The 20660-nt window shown below is 41.3% G+C and overlaps 1 protein-coding gene across 1 annotated transcript; it reads right to left on the bottom strand.

Annotated features, from left to right (window-relative positions):
* Positions 1 to 42: 42 nt before the first annotated feature.
* Positions 43 to 20251, bottom strand: serinc5 (serine incorporator 5). Its single transcript, XM_072388045.1, has 12 exons — positions 20048 to 20251; positions 11891 to 12058; positions 9167 to 9345; positions 8796 to 8878; positions 6660 to 6753; positions 6090 to 6301; positions 5753 to 5845; positions 3743 to 3869; positions 2761 to 2830; positions 2508 to 2544; positions 1989 to 2133; positions 43 to 1730 (listed from the first exon to the last, which is right to left on the bottom strand). The coding sequence occupies exons 1-12, from the start codon at positions 20072 to 20074 to the stop codon at positions 1586 to 1588; spliced, it is 1380 nt and encodes a 459-aa protein (XP_072244146.1). The 5' UTR covers positions 20075 to 20251; the 3' UTR covers positions 43 to 1585.
* Positions 20252 to 20660: the final 409 nt, after the last annotated feature.

Here is a 20660-nt window from a genome sequence, read left to right as displayed (position 1 = left end):
TGTATCTGTCTAAAAGAAAATGACATTGACAAAGATACCATGTGGCATTCTATGGAAGTTTTATTGATAGAATGTGAACAACATGAGCTACATGTCACCTTAATCTTTGTATTTCAAACATAAAATTTGGTCAGATAATGTCTCTGTTGGTCACGGTCGTCTACAGCTTTTACTGTGGCTCCTGCTATCTGAGCTTTTTTTTTTTTTTTTTTTTTTACATCAGCTGCTGAGCACCATTACATTTCAACATTTACACTGATGATTAGAACTCTGAAATGTTTCCAAAAAAGATCAGATAATAGATTTTGCTGGTATACAAAGCATAATTCAAATGAAAATGTCCACAGATTGCAGCACTGTAGCCAAAATGTACACAAGTTATTATAAAACATGTTAGGAATATGATTAGACGAAAAGACAGAAGAAATGTTTGAAGGTGTGAGAAACAAAACTGAAGGATTTAAGTCGGCAGTAAACTCAACATCCAGTGTTGAATGACTCACTTCTAAAAGTAGTACTGCAACAATTTTCTAACCACGATGATATACTTACACATGATAACTGTACAGAAAAACAGCTGGTTTAATAGTGTGTGTGTGTGTGTAAATACATAATGATCCCAGTTGATATTTTTCTCTTTAACCAAACTATCTGAGACGTTTCAGGTTTTCTGAGGTCTTCCTTTGGCAAATGCTCCTCCATGGTCTCACTGCAGGTGGCACTTCAGTAAAATCATTCTCGTATAAGGCAGGTTGATTTGAGAGCTGTCCTGCACAGTGATGACAATGACATTTTTTTTTCTATGAAATGATTTCGCTCAAAGGGAGCGCTGACAGTAATAAAACTTCATCCTCGTGATCTAAGTGGAATAACCCCGGATGTCTAATGTTGAGAAGAGCTTGTTCTGTTGCATAGAAAACTTCTACAAAATGTAACAATATAACAAAGCAGCAACATATACAGCTTAAATGGGCGCCTGAGAAATGACTGTCCAAACAGAGTCAGGGCCAAATCTACTTCAGTTTATACCACATTCCTCCTTTGATTCATTTAAATAAATACTTATTTCCCCCTGTAACATCTCCCGAAATAAATTTGTCCCCAAACTTTGCAACAATTTTCTGGTTTGACTGTACAAAACTGAAACATCTGGCTGCAAGTAAAAGCAAGAATCCGAGAAAAATACGTACAGAAAATACGTACAAAATACATACACTTTCAAGTCTGAAATATTCGGGAAAATCTACAGCAGCTGAATGCTTTCCAGTGTAACTCAGCTCCCATAATTCTTCATCAAATTTCAGACCTGCAAGTAATACAAAACTCCAGGAGACAGTGGTAGTAAAAGAATAAAAAAATTACCATCAAGGTATTAACAGCTTAACATTGTAAAACAAACACACTAGCATATAAAACAAAAGGCAACAGATAATCCTCCATTTGAAATGCTGAGGGTTGTAGGGTTGTGTCTCAAAGGTAAGGAAGGAGGGGGGTTGTGGGGTGGTCTCTTGGCCCAGCATGAGGGCTCATCTTGATCACATTCTATGGATCAGAGCAGTCTGACCCTTGTGAAGTAATGTATGATCTAGGCCTCAAAACGCTTTGGGCAGATCATAGGAGCGATGAGGGTCATCATGTAGAGGAGGAGACAAACCCAGCAGGAGACCATCTTGATCCAGAACACCGACCAGCTCCCCTCCAGCAGCTTCTCAATCTTGTGGTCACTGAAACTGCACGAGAGGCGCACAGTTAGACCACACAGAGCAGACTGAAACAAACAACGGATTGGTTTCATAATTCAGACTGAATCATTTTACTTGCGCATGCATACTGCGGACTTTGCAGTTGATTTCATTTTTCAGTTCAATGTATTTATCTGTATTTGCAGCATACTGTGGCCAAACTAACAGCATCTTTAAACATGTTGTCTTGATTAGCTTGTGTTGCAAGGACTCCTCTCTCACAGGGCCATCATAAGAATTACTCACTGAAACCAGTTGGTGGTGGTCATCATGACATAAAGAGAGCCCAGAAAGAAGACAAAGTGGAAGAAGGAATAGCTATAGATGGTCCCCTCTCTCTCATCATAGACCACGTTCTGGCCTGAGCTATTTTTCTCTTCGTCGTAGTCCTCTGAAAACACATATCATTCAGAGAGAATGTAAGTCAGTGACACGCGTAACATGAAGATGTCGAAACATTGGTAAATGGGATGTGACATGACATATTTATATGGTGGTTATTGTTTTCTAAATAATAATAATCTTCCATTTCCAGAAGGTGGCAGTGTGCTCTCACACACAATTCTGCTTCATTCTGATCGTGCTTTACTGTGTCATACTAACCTCCTAGTAACAATGACATCATCTGTCTTTGCTGACCAATGCTTTCTCACTATCCTCAATCTAGCTGAGGAAAAGCAATAAGTTCACCCTCTAAGTGAGTGGATACACATTGGCTGGAGGCAAGGTAAGGTGGGGGCCATTGGTGAAGGGAAAATAACTCACCTGTGTCATCTCCAAAGCAGAAACAGCAGCGAGCTCTCTGCAGGGTAAAGAAAAGATTCAGGTTACTTCTGAGCTGGAAGACATACACCAATAGACACACAATTTATGTTTTACTGGCCTTAAGTTTTTAAAACGGATTGTAAAATCTAATCAGGAGGTCCTGGTCAATAGGAATACGTGTTAATGTGATTAACAAGACTGTAAATTTCATTAACCCACACACTCAGTGAGGTCTGAATATTTGTGAGTTTACCTCAGTCTCTGGCTCACTGTTCCTATACACTCTAAGTGCTGCAGAGCTTCGCCTAGTGGTGGATGTCCAGCTGGAGAGAGGAAAGAGAAAAACAAAACGGAGAAAAGACAGATGAAGGGAGACAAATGTTGTTATTCTCACACTGTTTTTTTCCCCCCAAAAAATATCTGCAGTTTTAGATTGCTGCAGAGTCTAATTTCCTCCTTTTCAGGGAATGGCCACAAGAGACACGATGCCTCCACTTGATGGGAAACACATGTGAACAAAAGCAAAAAGCCACAATTCTTGTCTCTCACAGCCTTCATCCAGCCACAGCCAATCATAATCTGCTTTCTCAGAGTCACAGCCAATCCAAACTATGCTGCCTGTGTCTCTGTGTTATTACATGTTGCCTTTAATGCAAATGCTGTTAATGGCTTTGGATGGGAGTCAAATATTTCCTCTTTATGATTTCAGTGAAATAACATTCAAAAGAGATGTTTTTCTGTGTGCAGAGATCAAGGGTTGTATATCTGTATATGGGAGAATGGGAATGTTCTGAGATGACTGGGCTCTTTGTCACTCTATCACAAACCCTTAAAGGGCTGTTTTGGGGCTTCTACATGGATTTACTGTTCATGTTCATTGGGGTATTTACCAAGGTCAGAGGTCCAATATGTGGCCTTAGGAAACCACTGAGAATTGCACAAATTGAGCAAAAAACGGACTATGGTTGACTCAGTGAGAGACTCACATACACTAACATTCACATGCAGCCATGGCAGTCACAATGATAACATTTTAGATCAGTTTTTCCTTTACATTAACAAATCTTTGATCAAACTAGCTGTTGGACTTTTTTCCAGAAACTGATTCAAAAGTTATGTCATGGTTTTAAGTTTATGGTCATGGTTGAGATTACATCTTTGGATATGACAGTTCATGTCAGTGTAAAACGTTGGGAAGTGCAATTTGTCCCCATCTGTGTGTGTGTGAACCTTACCAAGAGTAAAGAATGCAGCCAAAAAGGATAATGGCTCCCAAAGCAGTGACAATCTTCTTGTCACTTTCTGTCCCAGAGTTAATGGGGAACACGCATACGGTTTTGTTCTCACCATCTATCATCACCACTAGACAGAAAGAAGGAGCAAACACAGACAGCAGAGGTGAGAATAGGAAACATTCTAAAGATTGCAAAGGCATAATTGCAAAATTGAAGTATATTTGTGTGAGTGTGAATGTTTTGCAAAGTGTTCAGCTATGGAGAAAGGAGAAGGAAAAATGGAACTATAACATGCAGCAAGTCCTAAAGCATCAACCTTTGCAACAGTGTGGTAAGAGGCAGAGGGCTGCATTGGGATTGGGTCCCGCCAGGTCCCAACTCAAATCTCGCGGGAGCGGGCAGTATGAACTTTGCTGCGGGCGGGAGCGGGCTGCTAAAAAAAAAAAAAACCTACAGCGGGATCGGGATGTAGCCGGGCTGTCAATAAATGATGTGGAAAGGAAGCTCAAAGAAGGTCTTTACAGCACAAAGACAAAGCAGGGCAAATCTGACATTTGGAGAAGTTTCTCAATTGTCCATGAATCTCTTTGTTAATAGCCTATAAAATTACATCTTTTCTCTTGTGGGACGGGAGAAGACACAAAATCAATGCATTTCTATTAGTGTGCGCGCATAAATTCTCAAAGTTTTGTGGGAGCGGACGGGAGTTTAACGCACACATTGCGGGTGGTAATGGTCAGAAATTCAGCGGGAGCGGGATGAAGAAAACAGTCTGGGCTCTAGTAAGAGGCTTGTGCTGATATTAATCATCTTAGCACATATATTTCAGCACATAATACAATTCTGAAAAATACAATGGAAAGCAAAATGTACAAAAACGGATCTGCTTTTTAATTAATTTTCCACCAGTTTTCAGGTAAAATAGAGAAAATTCTAAGATTAAAAAAGACAAAAACTACAGCATGTTGTACTGAACTGTGGAGTCAGACCGATCATTTATTTTTTTATTTTTTTTTAAATCATATTACAGATTTTTTAGATCAAGTCAGAAAGCATTATATCGTTATGAAGGGGAGTATGTCTTTAAGGATGACACGACCCCTTCGTATGTGATGCTCAAAAAAAAAAAAATCAATGTATTAGCCATGAATGAGGTGACTATGCCATGTAGTTGTTCATCTGACATCTACTTCACTACGCCTTTGTTACAGAGTTAGCATCTTCCCTGCATACAAACATTTGCAGAATAACTTCATCTGCAGAGGAATAATGCAACAGTAGGATTTTGCAGGGCACAGGTCTGATTTACTGCAGATTTACTAATCAAACTGAGGTGAGGATCACCACCGGTGCCCTCCTCTTCAGAATCTATTTTACACCTGGGAGTTATACACAAACTTTCACCAATTTCACCGATTTTATACATAACCTGCTTAGTTAAAATAAGCTCTGTTCTGTTTGCCCATTTGGTATGGTTCATTTTAGCTTGGTACAGCTGGTAATCAGCATATTTAGCCAAGATTTCCCCCATCGCTCAGAACAGAAAACACTGCTCATTTTCTCCCGACTTTAAAGCCCAAATTTATGTCTCTGACGACTGTCTTAACTATTCATGTTTTGCTGCAATGTCAACAACGTATTTTTCTCTGCTGTGACAGTGTTGCAGCACATTTTTATGTCTGCTTTATTTGGACTTAAAACCTTTTATCCAACACAAATAGATCTTAATGCAAAATCTTAGGGTTTATGTTTCTTACTTACACAACTTTTAACAGAACCATTTCTGTTTATTATCTAAAAACAGTTACTGCAGTAACTGTCTAGCTACTGCAAATTGCATCCACATTATGTGCATGTGAAGAGCCAAACACTCGACTGTGATGGTGTAGAATTTCGACTGTAGCATAAAATACAAAACCTAAGCATAAAAGCTGTGTCAGTGCAGGTCTGAATGAAGCTTTAAATGCGTTAACACAGGCTGTGACTGTGGAAACGTGTACATCTTCTTACTTTCTTTTGGTTTGCTGGAAAAGGCTGAGAAGGTGAGGTACATGACGTACACACTGATGACTCCTGGCTGCAACAGGCCTGATTTAGGTTGTACTGCAAGGACACAGAAGTAAACACAGATTGTTTTTTTATTAATGTAACTGTCTATAATTACCAACAATTTGAGGTTTTTTGTATGGACAACACAACCAAATGTATTTTCTCTAAAAGAGATAACCATTCGTTTTTGTTTTTTTTAGATACACTACGTCACTGTGAACACTACTTAAATCTGTATGCCTCAATTTCCATGATTATACGGTCAAAATTAGATAAAGTGTGTGCTTTGAGTCCTTACGTCTCTGTATGAAGGGGGAGATGGCCAGCAGGGAGACAATAAGGCAGAGGCTGCCATTGATGCCCAGGAAAATCTTGTTCAGTAAGCAGGCCTCGGGGTGAGTGTAGTACACACCCATGAAGACCACAGCTCCCACCGCAATGCTGAATAGAACCAGGGTTGCAAGGGCCAAAGCTGCGTACCACAGACGATTGTACTCCACGCCTGAACTCCTGCAGACAGAAAAAGAGAGGGAGAGAAAAAAATAGGTGGTAGAAGGGGAAAAAACACAACATGAACACGGGAAAAGAAAAGTCAAGTCAACAGGGGCTAAAAGAAAAAAAACTACGAAAACTGACTTAGAAATGTTGGACCTGGAGAATATAAAAAAAAGAGAGAAAGAGAAAACATCATTCTTTGTGAATTCTGCCAAACCTGCCCACCACGAAAATGCAAGGCAGGATAGATTTCTTCCCAAGATTGTTTTACCCAAATGACCCTACAGAGGAACACGTCTCATCTTCTGAGTGTGTACAAACAAGTTCGTGGAACAAAAGAGAAAGGAACACAGAGAAGACATGTAGCTCTCACCAGTTTGTGTTCCATCTGTGTGCAAACTCCACCAACAACATGAGTTGGATCAGCAGGAATGAGAATCCACCCACGGCACCTATGTAGCGCCACACTGTAGCATTGAACAGGAGAGGAGACAAGGCAAATATCAATATAGACAGAAAAATGACCCACATCCAAGGCAAATTAGCTTTTAATCATCAGTATGAATGCTTCATAGATGTCATTTGTGAGGCTCTCGAACATGTCCCAGACCAAAGATCTAACATGCCAGATATTACAGAGAAATCACAGGACATGAGAGAATAAACCTGGAAGAGGAATTAAAGGAAAAGATGACAAAAATACGAAGAGCGTTTTGAGGAAAGTACAGTCTGCTTGGTCTCAGAATACTGAGCAGGACTTGGCTGAACATGGCAGGAATGCCCAAGTTCCAATTTTCAAAGTGTAACATTGGAACAAATTTGAGAGAGAAGGAGTAAAAAGCAATGCCAGTTCTCCTCCACTACCAAGAGAGGAAAACAGCTTGAATCATCAGATGCTACTTGTATTATGATGCAACATTAAGGACTGGAGACCCGACCAGAACTGCTGGAAATAGATAAGTCACATGAGTCGAGGATGGTGCAATCTGATGAAAAATCTTGTAATGTGTGACCTTTTGCTGCCTCGTCTGTCATGTAAGCATATACCCCCCCCCCCAGACTTTGAACTTGGTTTAGAATATAGACAAAACTGAAGGGTCATTCTGGAAGTTAATTAGGAGAATCTGGAGATATGCTTTCCCTGCTGAAAACACAAGGATGGGGGTCTAGAGCACACGGGAGGCAACACGTGATGCAGAAATTGCGCCTTGGAAATTGCTGGTTTATTTTACAACATGTTCAAAATAGCAGATGAAAGGAGTCTCATCTGCTGAAATGCTGCTGAATTGAGGACCGCACGCAGATATTTTTCAGCAGAGATTTCACTGGGGAGCTGAGTGAAATTTTGCGTTCGGATATTCCACGGCTCTGAAATATCTCGAGAAGATTTCAGGACTCGGGTGCATTTGTGAAAGTCGGTCAGCGGAAACAATGCAAAGGATTAGAAAACTCCTTCAAGAAGGTGTTTAATCTCATAGGGTGCCCAAAGATGTTGGTAGTTCCCCATTGTTGTCTAAAAAATGTGCAGCTCGTACAAACGAACTGTGATGCTGAGGTCATTTTCAGGATGGTAATGAATAATGCATCGAGCCTTCAAACTTTTATCCCCTAGAGACGAAGAGAGAAGAAAATGCAGTCCGACATTTCCACTGAACATTTATTGAGAAAACTGAAAAAGTTTAAATATTCAGCAAACAATGCTGTTTTGCTTCATGTCTGACCTTTCTATTTTTTTTTTAAGAAAAAAAGCTGAATGAACATACTCCAAGTGTGGTGATTCCATCATTTTCCTTGTAGCTGACCTAACCATTGTCATGTTTTGTCGTTTATTCTTCAACTTCAACACAGAAGAAGCGATTGTGCTTTCTAATCCACTATAACTTCAGTCAGCCCAAGTTCAAGTGTCAGAGTGTGGCCCTTTGCTGAATGCCATCCCCCTCTCTCTCTGCCCACTTTCCCGTCTCACAGCTTTCAAATAAAAGCAACTAGTCCTCAAGAAAATTTTTTGAAAAAATAAATAAATAAATAAATAAAGATCTCTGATCAGAGGAAAGGTCCAAACACTGTCCGCTCCTCCTGAGTTATCTCTTGTCCCCGTATGTAAAACTGTATTTAAAGTAGTTAAAACTTGTTCCACCTCAAGCATCCACAACACTAACATTTCGCTGATAGATTAGCTTATTTCACTCATGGTTTCAAAACAGGTGGATCAACCCCCTCTTGCTGTGTCACATCAAGCCGGTATTACAGAATCAGCTACGTGACGAAAGCTCCGTAGGTTAGAGTGGCGAGTTCTGTGATGCCGGCTTGATGTGTACAGGCACACACGAGGTGGGGTCATTTCACCCCTGTTACTGCCTCCCTTGCCAACCCAGAGGCTTGCCAGCAACGTATCAACTTCGACTCCCCGTTCCGCCTCAGTACTTTCACACTACGCAGTGCACAACGAAGGCGAACCAGTCCCTGCCTGAACAGACATGTGCTCTGGAGGTGAGTGTCCCGCTTTTACCTTCCAGAAAGATTTCCTCTTTTGGAATGAAGAAGGCCGCAGCACAGCATCCTGCCAGCAAAATAAACTTCAGCAACCAGAATCTGCCAGAGAGACAAAAGAAAAGAGAAAGAGAAAAAAGGCAAATAATCAAAATGACTGACAAAAAACTGATAAAACCATGACAGAAGAGCTTTAAAATGAATACTCTCAATAGTGTTAAGCCATTTGCAGGTTTGTTAAGCCATCCTCGATATGTGCCTCAGTTCTCTCATTTATTTTCTTCTTCCAGAAAAGGGCCTAAAGTTAAGGGTTTCTGCTAGATCTAACAGATCATTTTAAATTGTTCACTTGACAAGATAAAAGAGGAAAACAAAACTACTTCTTCATACCCATTGTGAATAGCCGCCCTGCAGCCTGTGCTGTTGTTGACTCGTAAGGTGACGACGGCAAAGATTAAGAAGAAGCAGGCCATTCCGAAGCACATCTTGTAGACAGCCGAATATCCAACCAGAGTTTTGCAGTTTTCCCCTGCGTTCATCTGCTCGCACAGTTGGCTGTAGAAGGGGATCTGATAGGCAACACCATAAACCGAAAAATACTCAGATTAGATCATTGTGGTGTTGAAAAGAAACCCACCTCAGCTCATGTTTGTGTAGTTTGGGGCCTCAGTGTACAGGCCCAATAGTGTCTATTCTCTGCGTCACGCCTCTAAGGGAACAGAAAGAGAGAACAGGCAGCAACAACAAATGCTCTTTCTCTCCATGGTGCCCTTTTTCATCCTTCGTTCTCTACAGCCTGTTAGAGGGGCTTTACAACTAACTGTGAGGGTACACAAACAAAGGACACAGATGAATAAATTAACCACCTTTTATCAGCAAGTCAGAGAAATTGTGAAGGGCAAAAAGAGACAGCATGAACAACAGAGAGACATTGGGAGGTTCCCTTCAATGGTACGTTTAGAAAACTGCTACAAACAACAGTAAGCCGTGACTGGAGTAAGTCACAGAGATAAGAACCTTGCAGTGGCCTTCAACAGAAAATTGTCTCTGGGCTGAGGACCAAAAAGAGAGATGTTGCTTGAATTTGATAACCACAGAATGGAAGCTAAAACATTTGTGGCCGTCGTTCATCTCCACCAACTACAGACATAGGAGTCGAAGTCAAGTGGGAAAACTACTACTTACTGTTATACCTAAGGTTGTACAAGGGTGAAACACCAGCGGATTGAGTTGTCACCACCTCAGTGTGTAGCACAGTTCAGAGGCAGATGACAACATAAAGCAAAAAGCCCATTTTGGAGCTTTTGTCTCACGTTGAGGAGCATATTAGCATGTCCATGGCGTTGTGATTAAGAGGAAGAAGGGCTGGCTGTTTCTAACTGCTGTAAATCTTTTGAGAAAAGACCAGCACTCTCATACTCACAATAGTTGCTCTCTTAGCTGGGACTTCCCACTGCGCTCAGTGTGTGACTGACAGTGTGTGCACGTCTGTATGAATGTGTGTGCAACTCGGCAGACTTTGTGTGGGGCTATCAGAGGACATTTTGTGCCTGGATGGGTCTTTTACAGGGTTCTCATCTCACAAGGACACACGCAGTTGGGTGTCACTTGAAAATTGTACACCAGACACTGGGAGAGAAAAAAAACTAAACAGCAGAGGATGATTGGTAGACAAATATTGCCACCAAATTGCTTTTTCATGCTCGATCATTGCCATCCTTGCACAGTAGGTTGAAAATGTTCTTCTCGCATTTAAAAGCATAATTATTTCCTGTTTACTCCAAGGTTAAGTGTATGTTAATGTAAAACACATGCACTACACGGTCATTTAAAAGGAGTGCATCTCTACCCAACCTCGGATATTAAGTTCTCACCTTAAAAACTTACAAAAAGACAAAAAGGTGCATCACAATATCTCGTCCGAGTCCTTTTCCCAGACTGTGGCTTCAGCAAGATGACAAAGACAACAGAACCCACTGCCGCATTCCAGTTTAATGGACACTTCTCTGAATGAACTTTTGAGAAAATCCCATTCAGTTTCTAAAACATAACCACAGGATGGGATTTGTTTTCTTCGTAGATTCAAAAACGTGTCGAGGGCAAAAAAACAACAACATCAAAGATATAAAATATAGCAGCGGTGCATGTTCTCCCAACTTCAAAGGTTTGGTAGACAATTATGACTCAAATTTACCAGAAAAACTCTGCCTTCTAAACTCCTGCCTTACTACTGTGCTGCTCATACTGATCATAAAAATGTTTGGCTTTTTAAACATGGCTGACATGAAGCTGGCACAGTATCTATGATTTGATTCCGTTTATAGCGAAAGCTACATAGTCGGATAAGATATCCATCTCCTCTAGTCTGCTCTCCTGGCCGGCAGGTCTGTTTCAAAAGATAAGGCTGTGCCATGCACAGAGCACAGAGAGGACGCCACACTTTCACTAAAACAGAAATATGAATAAATCAGACATTGCAGAGTCATGTTTAATTTTTCTTTAGAGTGTAAACACTGAAACGATCTGTAAGTAGCCTTTATTTCTCGGACTGATCCACAGCTCTGAATATTACGTTCACGAACAGTAGTGAATAAATTTGGTAAAAAGGTAAGAAAAGAATACTTAAATAAACAAAAACAAGGAAATTCAAAGATGTGTTAGTTCAGAGGAAATAAACAAATATCTAAATCTTATGAGAAAGATTTTTTTAGTTTCTTTAACAGCTATACTGCAGCCTTCACAAAACAGTGACCTCAAGTGACCTTAGTAGAGCTTATCATATGTGATCATATAATCACTGAGCGATGGAAGCAGTTATTTATCAGATGCTTTTATCGTCATGAGTTTCTAGCACTTCACTTCACTAAATCTCCTCTCAAAATGAAGCTGTGATTATGCACAGATGAGTGCTTTAATGGTCAGAAAACATCAACCACACACACAAGCACAGTCAGATTGGACCTTATCTAGTTGATGTTATCTGGAGTTTTGCTTCCTTACAGACTGTGTAAGTCGTATATTCTTTGGGAAGCTTTTCATATATTCCATTATGAATATGTGCATATAGTCGTATAGGGTTTGACGGAATTATATATTTGTGTGGTATGTACTCACATTGTCTCTCATCTCCTGCTCCACGGTGGGGGACATCATGATGATACAGATGATGGTGACCAGGAGAAAATAGAGGGCGTACATAAATCTGGTCCCTGTGGACTGTTTAATCTTCGGGCAGCAGTTACAGCAGCATGAGCAGGCCGCAGTGCCGCAGCAGCAGGCCAGCTGCAAATGACAACAATGGAAAAGAGACAGAGAGGAAGATGAGACACTTTTTGTCTTTGCTGTTAGAAAATGTTCCACACAGTCTCCTACAGATATTTAAAGGACATTTTGGTACACACAGACCAGGGTTTAAGAAAGTAGAAGAAAGAATTGAAACAGAAAACTTAAACTTGAACAAAGCAGACTTTTGCTTCACAACACTTGCTTGAAAACACGAGGAGAGCAGAGGATGAAGCTAGAAACATACTAATAAGGAAAAGTAATGAAGAGCAAATGGCCGCTCATATGAACTTTAGCTTATAACACAATACTTACACACTTATGGTCAGCCACAGCTTTGGCAAATATGAGGTCATATAAATTTAACTGATGAAGCAAAAAATAAATAAAAAGACATTCTAAACACCAAAGCCTCCCACACTTTGATCTCTACTTTCAAATAAATAAATCCAGCAAAAGGGGATTTTTATGAAGATAACAGACCACTATCTCCTTCAGGACAGGTGGCGAAAGCAGGACTAAAATTCGGTGTATGATGGTTAGAATTAAGACACTTAGAGTGTCTTCAGTGAGTTTCTGTGATGCGCTTCTGGTGAGCGTAACCATTTAAAGACATTTTAGACTGCATTTCCTTTGTTAAATATAGCTGATTTCTAAGATTGACTAATTGTTGTGTGAAGCACTTGTGTACTTTCAGGCACACTTTTTCTTTTTTTTTTTTTTTTAAATAACTATCTTTTCAGAGATTCAACTTCCACATTCCTAAAACAGTGATTATTCCACCAGAAGGCAAATTGCCCTTGATTTAGCTCATTCATGACTTGATCACGAGGGAAAAATCCCCTCTCTCTTTCACAGGGGCAACTTTTGATCACAACAGACAGTGTGATCTATTGTCTGAAAGCACACACACATACACACAAAGACACTCTACATAGAGCCCTACACTGTTTCCTCTGTCAGGGCGTCATATAGGATAAGGCTAGATACATAAAGACAGGCCCTGTCTTCTATTTTGGAAAGAAGAGACTCTATAATTATTCACAAGGCCTTTCTGTAGCCACCCCACCCTGCTCATTTACACTTGCCACTCCTCATGCTGCAGACACACTGTTGTGGTGAGAGCTAAAACAGTGCGGCTGCTTTGGTGCCAGCGTCAGAGGGGTCAGACTCACCATTCACAGTTGCGTATTTACATAATAAATCCCTTTACGGGTTGCTACAAAGACTGTGAAGGTGAAAATAGAAATGGGCTAGCATGCATGACATGTCAAGGCTAGTCTGGAAAAGGCTGAGCTACTGGGAAATCTGGTCTCTAGGTACTGTCATTATGTTATTATGTGAAAAGCAGAAAACTGTGGGCACATGGAACAAAAATGTCACAAAAAAGAAGAAAGTTATTTCTGTGAAGGGTTGTTTGCACGCTATCAAATCGTGGGTGTACTTAATTTTGCCCACAATGCTTTTTCCATATTGGTTTGGCTTTTGTTAAATAAAAAAATAATCACTCATGTTTCGTTGTTCATCTGAGGTTGCAGTTACCTAATTTTCTGATGTGAACTAGATCATTTGTTCTTATGCCCCAAGATGTTAAACCGCGGCTGTCGCTCAGGAGAAAGAGCGGTCGCCTATCAGTCGGAAGGTTGGTTGTTTGACTCCCAGCTTCCCCAGGCCACACGAGACACTGATCCCACACATCCATCGGTAGAAGAAGCACTGTGTAGCTATACAGACTAAGATGTGCTGCACGAGTGTGTGAGTGAATGAGTGGATGTGGCGTGAGTGGTCACCTAGACTAGAAAAGCGCTATTCAAGAACAGTCCATTAACCATTTATAACCCAAAGACGAGGACTTTATTTTCCATCACTTTAATTTTTTCATAGTCAAGCACTCAAAGTGTATTACTTTCAGTAAATGACTGAAATGCTTCCACATTCGCACAGACTGCCTTTTTTTTTTTTTTAAATAATCACATAATGTCTTTCCCAAGAACCATTTGAAATGTTCATATTATTAGAGAAGCTGGAACTGAACCACTGACTTTGTGATTAGTGGCAACACCGTCTATCCCCTGAGCCATAGCAGTACCAGTGTGTTACTCAGCCAGGACACATCCTGTGTGATCTGTTGTGTGCCAGATGCCACTGGACGTATAACATTAAAGCACACAAGCCCACGGATCAAGCTTTCAAGCCCTGCCTGCCCACTTACTCGCCCAAAAGGTTACTGACACATTGTTTAGTTTGTTTAAGAAATACTAGATTAAACTAGTAGGACTAAGAACTGAAGCATGTCTTTTACATATCTCTATACAGACACCCATGTCAAACCAGACCTAAAGTCTCCAACCAATTATCTAGAGCAGAGGAAAAAAATGTCACTGTAGTTCTGTTGCTCTTTCCCAAAGACGGTTGATTTCAATCTCTTAGAAACCATGAATATCCCTCTCAACAACATACATTAAGTCAAACATGAAAATTGTCAGTCAAAAAAAACGAGAAACAAGCTATACATTGCAAATTCCCTGCTCATAATTTAATTTTGAGAGCTTAGTGCTCTCTGGTTGAGGGCAGCAAACCACAAGCTTTCAGGCTAGATCAGATTAATCATGTTCACACTTCAACGTTGAGATCTTCTGGAAAAACTGCGTACAATATGGTCCGGGATCGCCGTTTACAAAGGCACGTCACAGCTAAGGTCATTTTGCTGGAGATGTGCTCTCTTGGCTGGAAATGGAGGAAAGTGGTGTGCTGTCTAAAGCACGCAGGAGGCAGCACTTGATCAGGGAATTATGTGGCGTAAATTGATGCATTTTCTTTATAACACATTCAAGAGAGTAAATGAGGCTCCAGTGATGTTTCTAAGCTGACAAAAAGCTCATACATGCATGTGTAATTTACCAATAATCGAGTTAACATGAAACATATGCATTAAAGAGGCCAAACACTTTACTGATTCAACAGTCTTTAAGCCTTAATCTTGTGCATGTGCTTCCATATAGTCTCCACTTGACTACACACAGCTGAAACGAATAAGCTTTTTTCTTTTGTATCCGCTACACCCCCATGTATCTTCCAATGGGAGATTAATTAACCACAACAAGCTGCAAGAAAGTAGGACAGCAACAGAACAATTTAGGTTGCGAGGGTGTTTAGATTTCATTAGTTAGGGGGTGTTTCACCAGCAGGCTGCACACAGGACGGGGGTCCGACAGCAAACTCTGAAGCAGAACTGACAGAGGGACGGGGACTGGGAGGGTGTCTCCAGGAATTCCACTAACACAGATAGATACAGAAAGAGTATCCATGGTAACCCACGCTGAACTTAAACACTTAACAGGCCATCCACCCCTTTCTCCACTGCCTGCGTGCCCCACCAGCAGAACAACAGGTGGTTGGTGCGTCGACACTCCTGGCGGCTGCTAATGCTTCGCTTGACATCAACCCAAAGTGCATCTTTCAACTGCAAACGTATGTCTTGAGTTGAGCCCAGATTCTCCCAACTTCCATCAAAGGCACTGAACCTCTCAACACAGCCCGTGGACCTCACAAGACCAACATTTCTCACTCGTTCATTCAGCACGAAGCTCAGTGTCGCTCTCTTCATCTAAAACTCCCCCACACCCTGTTGCTTAGTGGCTTACTGCTGTTGTCTTTAGTCCTTGACCATTTTACCCTCCGATGCTCGGCAACATTAAAGCGGTTTCACAGGTAGGAAGACATTTGCTGTCACTATTCCTTACAAAAAGCACACAGATACAGGGATCTGAATCAGCCCTAAGAGAGCATGCTCAGGAGAAGATTATGCAACTATCTAAAATTGCGTTATTTATAAAAAATCTAGCTACCTATCTATCTATCTTAAATTAAGCAAATGCTGCATGGATAGAATGCTAGTTGCTAAATCAACAGATGCAATACAGTTCAACATGTAGTAAATTGAAAGACCATACAGTAACTGTAAGGCCACTGGTTTTTGTATGCGAATTGATGTTAACTATCATCTTTTACCCCTCCTCAATTCCAAACCACCCTATTACCTTCAAAGGAGCAGTGATGAAAAGGGAGTATGTGGCAAACAGGAAGTGGAACGGGTAACCTCAACCAAACCCAAAGGAGAAAACTGCAGCACATAGCCTAGCGGACACATGTGCTTACGCAATGCAAACAGGCCTGTTTGCAAAAATAGGTCAATCTGTTACACTCAGCAGAGAGATTCAGGAGGTCATAGAGCTAGTCAAGAGATTTCGCCTTCGGTGAGTCAATCTAGCAAACAAATGTTTCCCCAGATAAACATGTTGGGAGGCGAGGGCATGTTCGCCAGACAAAATCTGGCCGCAATATCAACAGCAGGATGTGGAAACTGGAAACAAGCAGAAGATACAGCAGAAGCACACACCTTCACTGGGAAAATATGCCAACATGACTCACAGCTCACTTGTGCACTGTCAAAACAACAAGACGGGTACTGCGAAGCGAAACAGCCTCTACGGTTTAGCACTTCTCAAACAGTGTGTCCATCATTACTCCCTGTCCTACGTCATGTTGGAAAATGAGGTTTGTACATGAAGCCAGGCTGGCTGTTTTGAAACAGAGTCCACAAGGCACGGCAGCAAAGATGACCACGACGAGTCACGTCACACCAACAGCTCAGATTAAACTGCAGGCACACCTTCTTATCTCAAATTACAACAATGCTTTGTGTTGAAGGCAGTAACAGGAAGCTAGCAGAGGGGACAAAAAAAAACAAAAAACAAAGCAAGTGAAACAAAAGGATCTTGAAGACAATAGAGTACAAGGCAGGATCTTTCTCACATAAGTTAGACCTACTCCATTTCTCCTTATACTGTGACTGACAGCTCCACTATTGTGCATATAGCCAGGCAGCTGTATACACACAGCAAAAATGTATCAATGTTCTGTTTCCTATACACAAAGGGAGGTCTTTGCTTCTTTCTTGGCAAATATAGCCCCTGGCTACAACCAACAGCGAAAATCTTTAGTCCAGCGGAGTGAAAATAAATGAAGAAAACGAGTACTGAAGCACAAAGAGGAGCAAAAAACACAGAGGGAAGCAATCAAACAATCTGAAGCAGAAGAAAGGGAAGAGAGCAAACAAACACAGGAAGACCGTCAAAAGACAAGACAATATTAGATCAACAGATACAAGCTCATCCACCATCATGTTGAGTTTACCCAGAGACAGAAGCCTCTTTCACTTCCCAAGGTGAACGGTTGTGTGTGTGAGGCTTCAGTTACGCAGAAAGAAAAATAATTAGCTGCACATTTCATACAGTTAAACCAGCACCTTTAACTCCTGCACACACACAAAAGGAGAAAAACAAACCAAAAACCCCCAATAAATTACAGACATGTGGGAGGACTTAACAAGAGAGAGGCTGAGGAGGACATTACCCCTGCCTTACGATAGCTCAGAGGGAGACAAAGGGGGATGAAGGATAGCCAGGCATGTCCCTGTGGGAAAACAAACTGCTGCTGCTGACCACAGCAAAATTCCTGAGGGGAAGTCGAAAATAGCAGACATGTCTTGCATGTGCAACGTTGGCCTCTAATCCTACTCATCCAGCTAACCCAGATATGTACTTTGGAGGCAACAGCTATCAATCTGTAGTGGAGAGGCTATCGTTACCCATGCTTGTTTAAGGACCATCGACCTCCACTGCTACATTACAAACCTTGTCAAAATGCCTACAAGCCACCCCTTGATGCTTGCAATTGTGTTGCCCAGAGTGGTGCTGGGGATTTTATTTAGAAATGCTACATAACAGTGGCTGTGGAATGTAAGAAAAATTATGCCATTGGGTTAGTATTAGTAAGAAATGACCAATCTATCCAAATCCATTCTTATTAAACTGTTTTACTTTTGATTGCCTTAATGAGACAAAGAAAACAAAACCCATTCAGGGAATGAAGCATCCTGACGAGGAGACATAAAAAATACTCTTATCTTCTACAAATGCTTATTGTCTTAGTCATGGAAAGTTTATCAGGAGGGAAGCTTGCAGAGTTGTTATGTACACTATCCTCCTGTGCCTTGTGCCATAACTTAGCTGCTTACAGACACTCAGTCTGGATAAAAATCTGTGTTGAGCTGAGGACTACCATCAACCCCTTTAACACTGAAAAATGGCCGTCCCTGATCCCACTGAGAAATTACAAGTGAGCTACTCCCACATCACATCTGCTCCTCTCTTTAAAGTCCACCTCCACAAAAAAACGACCACCCTCCTCTAATTTCTACCTTGAACTCACGTAGGAAATGAACAGACCACACATCAACCCAAGTCTCTCTAAACCTCAAGTGTGGCACTTTTATCCAAACGCAAAGAAAGCTAATTAGACGTACACAAATAAATAGAGATGACGACAATCTATACGGGGTGTCTCTGACCGGGATTAGCAAGCTGTCCATACAGAAACACACAGCTAATCTTATTGTTTGCCATTCATTTTCTCCTAATCCTGCCCTGTTCCCATCATTCTCCGTCACTGAAAAGAACAGGAAATGGAAGTGAGCCCCCCTTAGATGAGGGATGTGCATGTGTAATTAAATTCCTGCCCAGACCAGCTCAGCAGTGGTGACCCTGTGGTCAGAAACAATCTGTTCTTTGCAAAGAAGACACTCAGCACGAAAGAAAACCCTCTTAGCTTCTGGATATACCACCTGCCTGTCTTTACAAAGCACCTTTTGAGAGTGCTTTTGAGAGCAATCGTGTCGTTCGACACGATCGTGACAAAATGCAAATCCTAATTTTCTGACATTTTCCAAAGTCTCCAGTCCTTTCAATCAATAGTCCAAAAATCAGAGGAGAAAGACACAAGCAAATATTTGAAACAGAAGTTTAAACGAGTGACGTTTTGGCATTTTTTCGAGCAAACAGTGTGTGGAACAGTGAATCCCTAATCAAAGCTTGGGTGTTAGTTGTCAATTCACACACAATCAGTGAGAGATGTGTGTCTCAACCTAAACAGCCCGTTCAATTTAAACCACCACTAACAGATACTTAAATGTGACTGAAAACGTGAGTATGCTGTCTAATGACGGGAAAATAAGTGGGCATACTCTGTATATCCATGCATTACATCTCTGCACGTGACTGACAAAGTGTCCCCCCCCCCCCCAAAAAAAGGAAGATATCTACGGAGAAGTGTTTCATATAGCTTTTTGTAAGCGACTGCAAACTCAAAACGTTTCTTTGAGAGAATTCATGAGACAAATCAAACACACCTTTTCTTACTTCCATATAAGAAAGTGACCTAAAGCATCAACAGAAACAAAAACAGTAGTCCTTATTCCTGATAGTGCTGTATGAGGACGGTATGTTGTGTGTTTTAAAAATAAAACAAAATTATGTTTATCCAGTACGCTATTCTGCCTTTTAATAGAAACTGTGACATAAACAGAAAAGGCTCAACCACAATATTTGTCCACATGTGGCTGGAAGACGAAGCAAGAGACCAAACTGCCCTGAAGTTTCTCACTGAGCTGAGCTGAGGATGTTCCTGAGCGGTCTGAGAGGTGGAACTACTACACAAAGGGACAACCGTAATGAACACGCCTTTATCACTCACCTCCTTACGGAGAAAAAGCAATGCCAGCCAAGAGTGTTTTACTGTCGGGCATCAAACCATTTTTAACGTACATTCAGCTCCGTTACTTTCCGGAGCAGCTGACGGAGCTGCGGCTAGCTTTGCCTCGTCTCGCTTTGTCCTCGTATGGTTTTGGCGTCACCACATTTAAGTTATTAATTGGTCTCAGAGGAGGACTTGTAATTCCTTCAGGTTGTAAGTTAATTAATTACGGAGCCGCGCCGGTTAACGTTGAACGGAAGCACATAGGGACATTACTCGTAAACAAAACTGAAATAACCGTCAGCGTCAGACGCAACAGACGCTTCACTGTAACGTTTATAACCGCTGAACAACAATACGAGCAGCAGTTTGGTGTGAAGGGGTATTGTTCCTCACCTGCGAGATACAGCACGGAATACACATTGTGCGATGGAAAAATAAATACAATCCGATTCGGAGTAGGGCGAGCTGGGGGCTTTCTCGGTCGTTGTCCCGTTTTCTACATGAAAGCACCAACCACAAGAGGAACAACGCGCTTCTCCTGTCGTCAGCTCCGTCGTCCTCCCAGCCTGCCTGCCTGCCTGCCTGCCTGCTGCTGCTGCTGTCTCTCCTCCTCCCCCACAGTCTCTCCTCCCACAGCACATCCCCCATTATTTTTGTTATCTGATATGTTTGACCGTCTCTGGTTAGAGTGTCTCCTTGTTACAAATCAACTGCCACCCCGAGGCTAAATAGCAAATAAAAGAAGATCTTTACATAGTCCAACATATCGGTACTACTTCAAGAATCCTGATTTTTTTTAAAATGATTATTATTAGAGGGGTGCAACGCGAGGTCACATCCTGATACATTTGTGCTGTTCACTTTCCAGCCAACATTCAGAAACAGCACATCTGGGTTTGGGCTGTCCAGTTGTTGTTTTGCTTCTTTGGTTTCCACACTTCTCCTCTCTCTTTGTTTTGTTCATCTTAGTTGTGTCTTTTTGTTTCGCCATTTTCTCCAGAAATTG

The sequence above is a fragment of the Leuresthes tenuis genome, unplaced genomic scaffold, assembly GCF_036924035.1.
Source record: "Leuresthes tenuis unplaced genomic scaffold, fLeuTen1.0.hap1 SCAF_6, whole genome shotgun sequence".
Classification (NCBI taxonomy): Eukaryota; Metazoa; Chordata; class Actinopteri; order Atheriniformes; family Atherinopsidae; genus Leuresthes; species Leuresthes tenuis.
The sequence above is the reverse complement of the archived record's forward strand: the minus strand, read 5'-3'. Positions and strand labels throughout refer to the sequence as shown.